Genomic DNA, 15,857 nt, shown 5'->3' with positions numbered 1-15,857 from the left:
CTTCCCCACACTCCGCTCTTTTGATTGTATTCTTCCTGTGAAACTTTTGATTGAAGCAAGTCTTAGCTATGGTGGGAGATGAGAGACATTTCTCCCAAGGGAACATCCCCGTCCTCGTGGAACAACACCCCAAGACTGAAGACAAGTTTAGAGCTACCATCACAAGAGTAACCTTGCAGCTCTGCTTAAGCAGAAGTACCAAATGATTTCACTCCCAAAACTGACACAGGGTTGTTATTCAGCCGAGAGAGGACATCTCAGTATTAGGATCAGAGATACAGTCACCCTTGGAACTGAATCAAGTCAGCCCCCTTTCCCTCCTACTCCAAGAAAAAAAACTTCAGAAGAAAAATGTCAGCAGAGCCATGTGCACTCAACATTAACTTGTCAGCTTCAGCGAGTCACACAAGAAAGGTTGGTTTTAAAAGGTACTCCATTTGCCCTGCTTTGATAATAACAATAACACTTGCATCCTGTGAGATGAATAATCTTATTGTTTAATGCAGCCTAACATTAAAGTTTGTTTTTTGGTGATCTGTGGGTACCACTGCAGTAATCATGATTAATAAAAGCAGTGTTTAACTGCTTTGTGCAGACTTGACTATACACTGCAAAATATTCTTAGTCAAAAGCAAGCAGATAGGAACTTCTATTCCCAAGTGCAAGAATCAATATTTCCTTTAAGGTCTTATTCTTATCCATACTGTTTCCTGAGAATGGTTTTATGAAGCTGTACAGTTTGTCTATGAATCTGGGAAGATGCATATTGATGGCTGAAAGAGTACTATACACAACAGCCTTCAGAAATCACCAGTACCCATGATTACTCCTCCTTTACACACTCATTTTACTCTACATCAGCTCAATTCAGGTATCCCAAAACAACTTAAATGGCATTCCAGTAAATGGAAAGATACCTTCACTAGAAAGCAGAGATAGACTTTTTAAGAGTGCTCAAAGTGCCTGCAATAAGCGGGGTATCTCCCCACTGCAATCTCAGTCCCATTATAGTCAGATAAACCTTTCATGACTAGACTTCCAACCAAGGCATCCCAGCTCCCAGCCTTCAGCACTGGTAGGCATCACCACCTCATCATGACATATCCAGGAGATGGAATTTAGCAGAGGAGGCTTCACAGGCCAAAGCAGCACAAGCTCAGACTTGGAAGCTACTCACTACAGACTTCTAAATCTTAGTAATGTTTTCACTGACCCAAGAAATCCTGGCAAGTAACTTCAGAGTCCACATCTCACCCAAAGTTGGTGGGAATCAAAGTCAAAAGAAAGCAATTCAACCAGTTTGTAAGAGACTGTATATCTGAGCCACAAACACTTTCTCTCAGATCTCACATTCACCCGCCCAAGAATAAAGATCTGACTGCATTTTGATTGACTTAATTCTTAAAAATTAGACAAAGTAAGTGCTTATTTATTTAATCTGTTCGATCCACACGATGGAAACATTTTGTTGCTTTCTCTCCCTTCCCTGCCCCACCAGATATATATTTATTCTTCTTCCCCACTGGACCAGAAAGGGCCACGCTGTGCCTCCCTGACCAACTGCTGATGCAATAGGTACCAACGTGCCAAAGCCATCCCTCTCTGTTCTGGAACCTGTGCTCCATTTCTGCAGGACACTGAGGCTCTTTAGGTACCAAGATGGTCTCATGTAGTAGGATCTCCCATTCTGAGGAGGATCTGAGGTCTGGCATTTGTTTTTCCACAGTCCCGCTATTCCTGGGGGACAAAGCTACAACTTTTGTTTAATATTGCATCCTTTTATTTTTTGAAGACTCTACTCTGAGGCTCCCCAGATGCTAAGCAGTATCACTGTGTGCTTCTGTTCTAATCTTCTCAAGACTTTACCCAGCTGCCCTCACCTCCCAGAGCACACAAAGCACCCAGACGACCCAGACTAAGCAGGGTTGGAGGGTTTTCACAGCATCGTTTCCAAAAATGCAATACAGACAAAGCTGACTGCCATACTGAGAACATGCACTGTAACGAGGGGCTGGCATGCATGTAAAAATAAAACTTTCTTCTCCCTGTGCTACAGAGCCAGCTCTCCAACATCTCAATAAACCTGCTTGCTTTGGAAGCTTTCCAGTCACATCTTTCTGTACATGCTGTTGGATATATACTTTATAAGCTCTCTTCTTGTTAGAATGCTGCTGTTCCGAGCTGATTCCATTAATACTTCATGTGAAAATAAACCTCTCTGCATTTCAAGAAAACAACTGTTCCCTGGCAACAATTAGTGGAAACTCTTGCCATTGGTATTTCACTTTGATTGAAGATTTAGGAAGGGGGGAAGGGACCCTCAATTCTCCTTTGCTGTCATCAGTGAAACCCACAGCCCAAAGGACAGTTTTGTTTTCTCAAAAGTAAAAGATTTCAAATATCTCAATTCCCAAAGGGCTGAAGGGAAAGAAAGGAAAAACAAAACAGCAGCCTAGACCATTGTAACTACTACAATCAGCTGTTCCACACTGAAAAACATGTTGTCCTCCGTATCCCACTGCTATTAAAAAATGTGCAGCTTGAGATACAATGACTAATCCCACTTTTATAGCCAACCAACTAGAACATCTCTGCAAGATAAAGGAGAGCGTTAGCGCTCATCAGAACCAAAAATACACACGGAAAATAGGAAATCTTAACTATTTCAAAATTTGAAAGAAAAAAAAAGTGAGCTAGAGCTCTAGGAAAGCCTGGGCGTGGATGTGCTCAAAAGGGCTTTGAAGTCCCGAGAAATATGAAGGCTCCAAACTCTGTCACACAAAGACGGAACTGGCAATTTGTCAGAAGCCAAAGGGCTGCGGCTAATTATTCTGGATTTGCATAGCTTGTGAAACAAAAATAAATGCATGTCCCCATCAGAGGTACTTGCGATGATTTCCACTTCACTGCACATGTTTTCAATCTTACATTCTTCAAACTAAGCCAAACAGATTTTCTCCTGAAAAAATAAGGTATATGGAGACGTTCTTTCTTTCCCTCACCAATGCACAGTCATAAGAAATAGAATACTCTACTGGCTGAAGAAAAGCTGACAGAATGCAAATCTAAATTTGGCCCTATAATAATTTTGAGGGGTGAAACTGAACAAAACCAAGCTTTAAAAAAAAAAAAAGTTCAGAAACAGGTTTATGATTCAGAAACTGTTCAAAACCCACATTTGCTAGATTCTATTAATAGAAAAGATTTATTTACTACGGTTAATGCCTAATTAGCCAATCATTGCATAACTAGGGAAGTGATGATAGAAATTAAGCAAGGCTTTTGTTGAAGCTCTTAGTGCCCTGGCAGCCTAGTGCCAGCACCAAGCTGCTGCCTGCCCAGTGGCCTACAGGCCATAGTGCTACTGAGGCTCTGGGTATAAGTCACCATGCAAGGCATTGCCACCCCACAGCTGACTACCTCCTCTAGTGGCTCTAGTTGCAAGAGGCTGGGGGAGCTGACAAGGAACAAAATCAGAATGACAGGGATAATTCAGGGTCTGAGCACCCACACCTCCTCAGACATCTGAGCTGAACCCTGTTCCATGCAGCCCTGTCAGCACAGCTGCCAGAACTGGGGCTGGAAGAGCAACAGCATTCCTGTAGAGCTTGCATACGGCCTTCAGTCCTTTTTTGTTTTGTTTGTTTTTCAGTTCCCATCTTAAAAATGGAACAATAGCGTTTCTTTACCTCTCTGAGTACATGCAGGATAAGCACCCTAACACAGCGGTGGTGATGCCTACTTAAAAACCATGAGAACAGCCTGCCACCAGGTCAGAGATTGAACACAGTCCTCCATCCAGGGAGATTTCTGTTTGGTTTTCCATCTGATAAAATAATGGTTTGTAGCTGCCCCACTGACTAGGATTTAAGTCTCAAGAAGCAAATCTAGGTCCAAAAAACCTCTAAAACCTCATGTTGTTACTCAGACTTGTGTCACAGGAAAAGAAGACATGAGCTACTTCACCTGAATAAACCTGAGGCTCCCAAATGTTAGGGTGCAGACTCAAGACTTTGGAAAGGCTCAGTCTTTGGAAATGTCATAACTTTGAAAGGTTTTTACTTGATTCATCTTCTGCACTATCGTTTAAGCTAGACAGCTTGATGGACATTACTCAATTATACTAAATAACTTAATGCATTTCAGCTCCTATGCATTGAGTTCACAGTGAATTTTCATAGTTGAATTTAATTAGGATTTCTATAAAGAATAACAAAGAAAACAAAATTACTTCTCACCCCATGAGTTGAGAGGTTGTTTTCAATATGGTACTTATACAATTTCTTAACCTCAGATAGAGGGGCATGTCTGCTTAGCATCCCACTGCCAGTCCTACTCTTCTACTACTACTCTTAGGAGGATATGTATGTCTCCCTGCTCACACCAGAGCAGATTCTTTAAAGGAGAAGCAAGTCAAAAAAACCCTGCTGCTCAACACAGGCAAGGAACATTCCCTGTCAGATAAACTTTGTCCGGCAGATCGGTACCAAGATATTCTCTACCTAAAAGCAGGGCTAGAGGAACAGGCAGTGCAAGGTGACAAAAGCCAAGCTTTCTAGGAATACTCAGTGAGCAAAGAGCAGATGTCTGAGATATCCCCTGCTACTACAAGTACATGCATTAGCATGTACAAAGCAACATGCAGGCCAGCAGTGATAACACATGGTCATCCATCCAGCTCTAGCAGAGCATCAGGCATCAATATTCCAGGTACGCCCCTGGGGCACAGATTCCCAATATAGGTTAGCGTGGCATCTTGACAGTGCTGTAGAATTTGAAACCATTTAAGTAACTCTATGAAGTCGTGCCTAGTTCTGTCTAAATGTTTCCCAAATGCTCTTCGAATAAACAAATTCTTTCCTATTATTTTGTGAATATCTAATGACTCGCCATTGAGTTACAGAAACATCAGCAAAACAACCTAAATAACTAAATGCATTTGTGCATCCTGCATGCATTGATACATCAAAGACTCAAGTAACACGTTGAAAGACAGCAACTTCAGCCCAAGAGGTAAAACAGAATCTGCTCTCTGTTTATCTAATCATAGGATCATTTAATTCATTTCATACAGTCACAGCTTAAGTGAACACAGCAGGAACTAGGCACGTACAACAAATGCAGACAGTGGATTGTAAACCAAAGAATGACACAAATACAGGCTAGCTTTCTTCTTATGCTGCTTGTTGAGGATGTACTCTGCATATGTTGGTTGTACTTATCAATCCAGAGGTACTCTAACAGAACTTATAAAAGAAGCTGTTTCTTAGCTCTGAGCAATAGGAGGTACAAGCAAGGAAGATGCTTGCTGTAGTGTAGTGGTGAAAGGGCATTAGAATTAAGTCTAAGTTCAGCCACTAAAATATGTGCCTTCTTTGCTCATAATACCATGCAGTTCACAGATAACCAGACCTACTAGAAAGACATTCTCCAAGGCTAACTAGTAATTTCTTAAAAGCCATTTTTGACAAGATTCTTTAGAATCATATGGATTTATTTTTTCTTTTCTTTTGAAGTGTTCCTACTCTTTGTTGGTGTTGAGTCACAAGGACATAAGAGCAGCATCAACTATCAGTGAGTTAATACCCACTTTTCCTCTACTGAGGCAGATCTGTCGCTGCAACTGGGACATAAGAAATAACAGGACAAGACGGAATGGTCTCAAGTTGCACCAGGGGAGGTTCAGTTTGTACGTTAGAAAAAAATTCTTCTCAAAAAGAATGGTGAGGCATTGGAACAGGTTGCATTCCCAGGAGGTGGAGCCACCATCCCTGTAGGTGCTCAAGAAATGCAGAGATGTGGCACTAAGAGACACAGATTAGTGGGTATGGTAATGATAGTTGACGGTTGAACTAGATGATCTTAGACACCTTTTCCAACCTTAACGATTCCACAATTCTGTGTGTGAGGAACACACTGAGCACACCTCAGACTAGAAAATGAGCACCAGGTAAGCACCAGGAAGAGTGAAACCTGTGACACGCAGCTCTTCTAAGTAAACACAACAGGCCAAATAGAACAGAATATGCTTCCCCGTTCTACCTTTTAGGACCACAGTGCTCTGAGATAGCAGGCACAGCAAAACAGCTGTCATGCTAACATAATTTCTTTCCCAAGTTGGCATCATCCTTTAAGTAACATCTTGTGTAAAATATGATCACTTAGGCTTTGAATATAGCAAACATAACTAACATTTATACTTAACAGCGGAGGGGCTAAAACTTCAAAGCACTTCAGTATCGCTTCTCTGCTCCTTTGGCTGTAAACACACTACTACCATAGCTCTGTTTGAAAGGCAGATAAAGCCATCCTAAATCTGACCATCTTTAAATAAAGTAAGCACAGTCTAATATCACCTAATCAGATCTTATTACTTAATAGAGACAGGAAAAAGTCAGCTTCACCTGCACTTTCACTTTGACACTTGTACTAGATGGGCTTGATACATAGGTGGCCAAATGGGATCCACTTCTTTCCCCAAAACCAGTACTGATAGCAGAGAAGTGAAGAAAAAAAGAAAGAAAAGTAACTGAGTAGTTTTCACTCACCTGTACAACTTCCACTCCTCTTTTCCTGAAAAAGAAAAAAAAAACAAAACACAAAAAGGTTATTGTTGGAATGTGGGAAAAACGCACAGCAAACATTGACGGCATAAGGTTGCTTCATACTAGAATGCAAACATTAAAAATCTGCATTTGCTAAGTGACACTCAGTAAAGCATCTGTTCTGTTCTATTCTGCCTATGAAGCACCTTGGCAATTTCTAAACCATGGCCTCAGCATGGACATGGGACATGCACTGAGCAGCTGTCCTGCCGGAACCAATGCAGCTGCCCACTGGTCAGAGGCGGGAAGTAGGTGATGTGAGGGAGAGAGCACCTCAATTCCCATCATACATCAAAATGCTGAGAACTGAAACTAGCAAAGCCAGTTCAGTCCAATCCACTGCAGTAGTATAAGAATTGAGATTCAGGTACACACAGCCCAGCAATGTTCAGTCACTGCATTTGACAAGTTATCAAGGAAAACAAACCATTTCTGCTTTAGTCTGGAGAGCAGAACTAAGTATCTGGCACAAAGCCCAGCCATTCCTATTCCATGCCACTTTCCCACTACATGAGGGCTATTTAAATACATTATGAACTTCTCCTCACTTTGAGGACATAAGGAATTTAGTTTAAGAATCAAAAGCCTCAGCAAGAACACGACTGGAATGTCTTTTTCTCATTCCCACTAACCTCATACGTGAAAATCAAAGACCCTTGCTGGAGAGGTCACAGAGCAGTGCTGCCCGACTGTCCCCAGTACCCTATCACTGCCTATACCCACAGTCACAACTGTTGGACACTACTGAATGCACAATGGCTCCTCCAGTTTTACCCCGAATACAGTAAGTCTTTCTTTTGGAAGGCCGTTACAAAGATGCCCAAAGGGACAGGCAATCCATCAGCATCTATGACATAAATTTTTCCCTTCTTCCACTTCACATGCCTGGAGTTTCTCTGGCTGAAAAGCAGCCTGCATGCACTGCACAGTCACAACAGAGCTCATCGTTGCTCAGCAAGGAAATTAAAAAGAAAATGAAACCAAGCACCTCTTACAGAGAATTTCAAAGCCCTCTTGCAAATAACAGTGGCCTGTAAATGGTGGGTGATTGATGTGTTGCCATTAGAGTGTGGGAAGCATTGCTGCAGAATGGCACCTGAGGCTAGCCAGATGCATTCCAATTATGCTCTGGGAAGAAAAAGACTCTTGTAGAGAAAGAGTTAATAGCCAAATTGCTGAAACAATAACTTTCACACAGCTAAGGGAGACAAACACGAAATACAAGGTAGGAAGTGTTGTGTGCCTTTTGTGTGTATGTGTGAATGAGGCTGCAGCTCACTCGTGAGGCATTCCAAGTACTGTAAGCTAAGACTTAAAATAACCAAACCAGTTACATTTTTGCTGTGTCTGCCCCGGAGTAAACAGAACAACTCAAAACTGCCATAAAAATACACCAGGCTTCAGCAAGGACTACTCCAGAGCTCCTTGAAGGACGGCTTCTGACGGAAAAGGCTGCAATTTTTGCCATGCCTACACACACCGAATAAGTTTTGTCCCACTTTAAAGAAGAAAAAAACGCTTGAAAGATGGTTGTCAAAGCTACTTGAGAAGGAATTGGCCTGAAGGCTTTCTAGAATGACCCCCAAAATGGACTCAGCATATTTACTGGGATTTACAGAAAGCGATTGTACTGCATCAGCAGAAGGTAGAAGCCAGCCTGCAACTTTTGTTTACCCTCACACACAAACAGCAACAAGCATCTGGTGCTGAAGACACTGTCACACACTTAATGGCTATGGAAAGGAGGAAGAGATCAGCAAGGTTGGCTTGCAGCACTGGCTCCTCCATTTCTCAATAGTGGGCTTTCCCCTTTGGTTATCTGAAATATCAGAACTACTGACACTTAAACCCAGGAGGCAAGAAACCATAGAAGCAGACATGTTTTGTGGATTTGGTAATTTGGGATAAATCCTCTAGAAAATATATTATTTTTTTTTTCTGAATTTAAGTTATTTAAAGAACCAAAGATACCCGAGTAACCAGGACAGCAAGCAGCCTCATGTCTCTGTTAGATCACCACCTGGCAGTGCCACCAAGCCACAGGGATGGGCAGGCTGCAGCCACAAGGCACCAAGATGAGCACTCCACACCCAAGCAGGTAGCACTATGTCACCTCCCCCCCAAAAAAATCAATGGGCAGAACAAAGCAGACCACAGGCCATAGGTAACTCAGCAGCAAGGGGCTGTCCATAAGGGGTGTGCAGGTGAGGTGGCGTAGTTGCCAAATTAGCCTGTCTGGGAGTATGACAGAGCAAGCATGTGGCCTGAAACCAAGTCATATCCTGCCTGAGGAAGGGCTTCTACTGCCAGCTTGTCCAGACACCTCCCAGAAGTGGCTACATGGGATGCAAAACAAGCTAAGCAAGACAATCCCTATTTTTTCTGAGGGGAAGAGAATGGTTCTTATTGGTCGTATTTCCCTCCTTCTTCCCAAGATGTGACACAACTGCATCAAAGCAAGACTGCCTGCCTACTACCCTTGAGCAAATGCTTGAAAAATGGTCACTCTGAAACAATGTTCCTAGAGGTCACTGCTTTTAAAGCAAATGCAATTCTAAAGAATATCCTGACTCAATTCTACACCTAACTGTGTGGGCAACTCCACAACCACATGGAACAGCGATTAAAGCTTATGAAGTTATGAAGTTACCTATGGATTTGGGGAAGAGTTCAATATCAAGATATTATCAGCCCATACACTAGAGTTTTAGAACTGATCTTCTACCATAGTCTCAAACTATGTGGAGCAGTTTTTGGTTGTTTGCTTCCTTTAACATTCAAAGTAAACAGTTTGAACTAATTCACCCCAGCATCTTGGTCTAAAATGCCATAGAGAATGACAGTTAAAAATATTACTATAATGTCAAACATTACAGGCAGGGTTAAATTAAGTAGTGTATTTTCTGCTGTCTGGTCTGAGTGACAGATTGAAAAATGGCAAGCAATTTACAATCTGAGAACAAAAAAGCAATCATGATACCTGCTGTAATAGCCCGAGCAGTTATTAATGCACGCAGTGAAGTTCATTTTCTCAGATACGAGGATGTTTCACTCCCAGAAGGTCCCACTTAGAAAAGTAGCAAATAATAACATATTGCTTTGACATAAAACATAAAAGCATTTTTTGGTTTCAAAGGGATTTGCATAAATATTAATGAACCAGAGTAAAAACGGCATCCAGTAAGATTTTCCACCTGAAATTATCAGGCACTGAGGATGGCACCCTACAAAAAATACCAAAGCAAAGTGCAAAAATCAGCAAACACCGGCCACCCGCAGCCTCACAGACATCCTGTTTTTCTCTTCCAAGCACAAAGGCGAGCTCAGCTAATTTGCACGAGTTTTTCCATCAGCAGGGCACCCTGCATTTCTGCCAGGGAATATTTTGAGGTTCCATGCTTTTATTACCTTCCCTCACTGATGGACGTACATTACTGCCTATGAGAGAAGCAACCAGACAGCAGCTGCACAGGAGTACGTGCTGCTGGGACACACAGGCTTACAGTCATGGGTCACACTGAAGTTAGCTGAAGGCACCTGAAAAGCTACAAGATTTGGAAGTAACATAAGAATTCGGTTTTTGTGTTTTGTTTCTGCTTTGTACCCAATCTATTAAGCAGAGAATTAATCAGAGGTAATTTTGCTAATATAAATCCAGCTATTCCTTTTAGAAAGGCTTTCCTCTTCTTCCATCGGTATTTTTGAAAGATTTAGGGCTGAAATTGGTCAGAAGTTGATATTTGGGATGGGAGGAATCCTTGTCTTTCCGTATCTCTGTAAAGCATCATAGATTCAAAGAAGGGCAATCAGGTGTATCCTCATAAATAGGTAGCCACAGATAGTGTTGTATGCTTTAAGTGTTCTTCAGATATGCTGAAGAAATGAGACCTCTGGGGGAAAGCCACATATGTGCATTTCATCCTTCTTTTTATAACCACATAGAATCACATCGAATGGGGAACAGACTTCATACATCGGACACTACAGCATGGCAAGCAATTTTCACGCAGCCATCTCACATGATAGCTGGGAGAGCCATCTAATCTCCTCCACATCTTTAAAGCATTATATCATCCCAACTATAGCTATAAGACTGCTCCTTTGAGCACCGTACCAGAACAAGGTGCCAGGAAATGGATAAGAAAATACGAGAGCTTTTTGGCAGGGCAGGCAGCAACATCACTCTGGCATTTACCTGAGGCACCAGAATGCTTCCACACACCTTTAATTCCCACCACAACACAGGCACCTTCCAGAAAAGAGCCAGCTAGAAGCCCTCTAACCTGTCATCCTGCCAGACCAATGACAAACTGAAGTATCCAACATCAAGACTTCAGTGGTTGAAACTGCAAGGAGGAGAAAGTCACAAAAGAAAGAAACCAGACACTCTGAACGGCAACCATAGGGAATAAACTACCTTAAGTCACTAAATATTAATTCTATATTTCAGTAATACAAACTTGAAAGGATCTGGTTTTTTCTATCATCTTTTTAAACTAGACATTTGAGATACTTCAGTGGTGCTGATCTCTACATGACGTTCTTGGAACTTAGTGATCTCAGGTTCTGTGAGTCCATACTCACTGTTTTCCCAGGAGGGGCACAAAACCACAGTAATAAAGAGAGAGAAAAAAAAAAAGAAAGAGGTGCAATCATGGGAAGAAGGAACGATTAACAGCTGCACAGAAAAATGACTTAAGACAATGTCCTATTCATCCTACCAGACATTCAAAGGCATATTTAGTACCTGATGGCAATTATGAGCAATTACGCAGGGTTTAGCTTTCAACCATAGGCACACATCACCAGTGAGACCTTCAGACCTTACCAGATCGAGTTTCCACCCATGGCAAGCAGCCACACCACACGCTCTCTCTATAAACTAATAAAAATCATCTTCAAACCAAGCTGCCTTGGCACTGTATCTTCCATTACAAGATATGGTTTTCCAAAGGTCACAGTCCTTCAAATTTGCACACTAAGTTGTTCCAGCACCACCCTTTGGCTTCAATAAACTGCCTGCCTCTTGAAGTGCTGCAAAAAGCACGTATGCTCTCCCTGTGCCAGGCTCCTTTGTCTCCCCATGATCCCAGTCACCCTAGTGTTAATGTGACCCTCTGCAAAAAGCAAACACTTGACCCATCCCTTTCAATAGTCTTTCTAAGGTCACAAGGCACCTGTGATGACTGAAAGAGCCATGGAAAGAGTGGTTAGAATCCCAAGGCAGAAGACAATATCGCTACTGAGTACAGACACGGTATTTATCTTCCATTTTTCCAAGGGCAAAAAGGTGCTTTAGCTGAAAGGTAATTTGTTTACATCTGAATTTCCAGATACTGTCAAAATGCAGGAAAAACGATTTCAAACTCCTTAACAGCTATTATACTGGAGTAGGAAGACAGCCATTAGTGACTCCTCAGCTTTCCTAGTACAATAGAAGTAACTAAAACCATTCTGAAAGGCTCACCACAAAAAGACACCTTCACTAAAACCAAAAGGAAGATTCACATTGACTTGATAAAGGCTTCATCATTGTCAGGTCTGGGTAACACTGCTAGAACTGCTCTAGACTGAAAGCTAATGGTAAATGTTCCTGCCATTTCTCATTTGCAGCAGCTGAGGATCCAATATGCAGGTGATTTTTCAGATGTCAGGAGTTCACCTTCTACATTTAACTTCACCAAGGCCAGGCCAGCAATCAAAAAGCAATGGGTCTGCATCCCAAACAACACAGATCATTAAAATACTCCCTCGCTGGCCGCTCTGAGAAACTTGCTCCATCACATTTTTCCTTGCAAGTAAAAGCGCACACGGCGTGCTGGAAAAGCACAATGTACCTCTAAGCCACTGTGTAAAATGAGATTTAAAAGGATTGACAGAACAATGCCATTTTAAGAAAGTGAACAAGGTAAGATAGTCACAAACTGTAAAGTGAAACAAAGAGCACTAAATTTAAAGAGTCAGCAATCCTGTTGGTGGTTAGCTACAGATATTTGCTCCCAGGAATCACCCCCAAGCTCTCGTGCTTACAGCAAGCAGACTTCTCTTGCTCAGACACAAACAACAGTGCACTCAGCTACAAAAGAGCCTGAAAGTGCAGGATTCCAGGTTCAGTTTGGGCTTCAGGATTCCCCCTTATAAAGCATTGCCACTTTGGGAACTTCCTTGTCACAGCCAGGAGAGCTGGCAGCTCACAAATCCCACAGTGACAAACTGACACAGCTTTCAATTTATGCTACATGCCAGCTGCATGGTGATGCCCTTCGGTATGCTTTGCTGCCAGTGATAGCTAGAATTCCTATATTTGCATGGTTCTAACTTTATGCTCAGGTGCCTTTCAAACAGAACCGGCAAAAAGCATAAAGTCAAATGCTTGTTCTCCCAGCCTGATACCATCAAATCTAAAGGCATCTCAAGCACAACTCCTTCAAACTCTACCAGTACTTATGTGGGCCCCTGCACTGCTTTTGAGCACTATCAACACAACTTTACCACTAAATTCTTGAACTGCATCAGGCACGACAGCCAAGCCTCCTGCCTGCCTCCTTTCAAAGACCACATCTTTTGTAACAGGAATTAAGAGTTAGCAAGAGCTGGCGCAATGCAGATAAAGTTGAATCAAGGCATGCACCTGCACTCCAGCCTACCTTATCTGTAAAACTACCCAGAAACCAGAGCCTTGCCTATCTTTACTCAAACTCCATGGTTCAAGTGCTACAGGCAATCCCACTACAGCAGACTGCAGTGCTCACCTGAGGATGCAGTTTGAACTGTCTCTCACTGCTGAAGTTTCCTGAACTAGCCACTTGAAAACTACATCATAGATAGATATCTTGTAATACAGAAAAAGCCAGACTGGACTGCAAGTCTATTTCAACTGGAAATAAAAATGAGAAGGGCAGAGAGGAATACATAGTTCTGTTCCAGCATAGGTAAGGCTGTCAAAACGAATGGGGGAAAAAACCTCCCCAGCATCTGTAGAAAAGCCCCTTCTCTAGGGGCTCTTACAGATTCCCATCTAGGCAGAGAGCAGCTCAAAAATAAAAGATTTAAGGCAAGCCAGCATTTGTTATTTTTACTCTGGATCTTCCTTAAGGCTTCTGCCTCGCTATTCAGTGTGATGCAACATAAAATTACTTTCTTTTCAATATAGTTTTTAATTTTTAACTCGTGTACACCAAGGCTGGTAAAACCTGCATACATATTTTATAAGCAGCTTTCTCTGAGAATTTTAACAGCTGTCAACATCTCTTTATTAAAACAGTTGTCTTCCATGTTTTGGTTAACAAATATACTCAAGGCTTCTGAGACTTTTATAAGGCAAGATAAGGTTTAAATAGAGACAGCAGGCATTCTTCCTTGCATATGGACGCTACACAATCCTAACATATATGAAAACACCCACAAAGTTGATTTCAACTTATGCACCATTAAACAGATTTAGGCATCAAACACAATTATTCCCTATAGTTGCAGATAAGCAACCCAAACCACAAACACTGGTTCACTGTTAATAGAAATATCATACTGTTATCAGCTACCAAGAAGGGCTAAAGGGAATAGACAAAAACTTGGACTCATACACATTAGACAGTCCTTAGTGCAGATACCTCTGCATCTAGCTATACACCCAACTACACATCTATCTCACTAAATCTATCTATAGAAAGAAAGCCTTAGATTAAATATACTGATGTTGTGCCCTACTTACAAATCATCCAACTGCCTGCCTGTTCTCCATTTGGTAAGGAAACCGAACTGAAGAAATGCAACACATCTGATCAACTAACCTAAAATGGGCATAGCCACAGACAGCAGTTGTTTACTATTATTATTATTAATAATATTGGAAGGAGAAAGAGAACAGAAGAGAAGGAAAGACGAAAGGTGAACTGGCTCGGTCTTCCAGGGCACATAACAATTTTGACTGCCCCATCTGTCTTTCCCCTGACTTTCTGAAAGTATCTGGTAATTGTCTTCCAGGAGTCTGACCCTCTCAGGGCTTCTCTCAGTTCCAGGCATCTACTGCAGTCATCTTTAACAACCTTATCGTGGGAGCCTGCACACAGCTACCCCGTAAACACATCCAGGAAAACAAACTGCACTAGGAACACATATTTACTAGAACCATTATCCACAGTTTATCTTACCCAGAGCAGAATCCCCCTGGGCAGCACATCTGAAAAGCATCCAACTCCATCAACCCAGAGAGCTACTACTGTTAAACCAATCAGCCCCGACAGCAAAGTCCATCCACAACCACAGTGTCTCTCACTCGAGCCCCTGAAAGGTCTGCAGAGACCTTATGGCTCTCCCACAGAGTTGATGTTCAGCCTATTAACATCAATTGAAGGCACTTTTTCTAATAGTGAAGCGCTTGAAAATGAATTTTTGCCATAATCCTCTGAATTAAGAGCATCCAGGTGTGAGGTGTGGAAATCTCCTTCTTACAATGCCTGTCTACAAAACATGTAATACACGGCAAACCAAACTAAAGAACCCCATACAATGTCCACTAAATTCTCACACACACAAGGCAAAGAACTGCTGAGTTTCTTAAAGTTTCTTTAAAAACGAGGTAAAAAAAGAAGGTACTTAGAGCAGACTTGTACATCAGCCAAAAGGGGCTGCTTCCACACAGCCCTTTCTGTTCCACTCCTCACCTCTCCAGCATACTACTGCTGCCTGCTTACTTCCACAAGTCTTATCTGGATTCCTAACTCCTACCCGAACAAAAGCAGCCTGTTAGCCTTCCAGAAATTTGGGCCTGGAGCTTGCATTCCAAACAGCTTCCCATGCTCTCCACACAGTCAGCCAAGCATGGATAGCAAGACCAGACCCGGCTGGCCCTACATACCACATGGAAGAACAAATGCATCCCCACCCTGCTACGAACACGGGGCACTGAGCGTTGGACATGTCTCTGCCAGGCAAGCTTTCATACTGAAGCGGCTTTTATTCCATTAATCCTGAAATCCAATGCTGAACTTCCACTGCAGCTTCTGAAGACACTGGCAAACAGCCCTGGATAAACCTTCTACAGTTTTACAGAGACCAGACATGCACTGAGACATGCACGAGAAAGGTGTAATGCAAGCTTCTTTCCACTCGGATCTCTGAAAGAGACCGGGTATTTTTGGCAGATATTAGAGATTTATTTAAGCTCAGCAACATGCCATGCGTTTATTCATTTCCAGCGAGGCTTCCAGTAAGATATATAGGTGCCTGGGGCTTTTTCCTGCATGCAAAATG

At 42.2% G+C, this 15,857-nt stretch overlaps 1 protein-coding gene across 2 annotated transcripts in view; it reads right to left on the bottom strand.

Annotated features, from left to right (window-relative positions):
• The window catches only part of ITPK1 (inositol-tetrakisphosphate 1-kinase), a 121,644-nt gene that overhangs the window by 85,087 nt on the left and 20,700 nt on the right, over positions 1–15,857 (bottom strand). For both annotated transcript variants that reach the window (XM_072337376.1, XM_072337377.1), the window contains exon 3: positions 6,549–6,573. In XM_072337376.1, the coding sequence (XP_072193477.1) occupies positions 6,549–6,573 (25 nt within the window). The remainder of the gene's footprint in view (positions 1–6,548; positions 6,574–15,857) is intronic.

Source organism: Excalfactoria chinensis, chromosome 5 (assembly GCF_039878825.1).
Source record: "Excalfactoria chinensis isolate bCotChi1 chromosome 5, bCotChi1.hap2, whole genome shotgun sequence".
Classification (NCBI taxonomy): domain Eukaryota; kingdom Metazoa; phylum Chordata; class Aves; order Galliformes; family Phasianidae; genus Excalfactoria; species Excalfactoria chinensis.
This window is presented reverse-complemented; position numbering and strand designations above follow the sequence as displayed.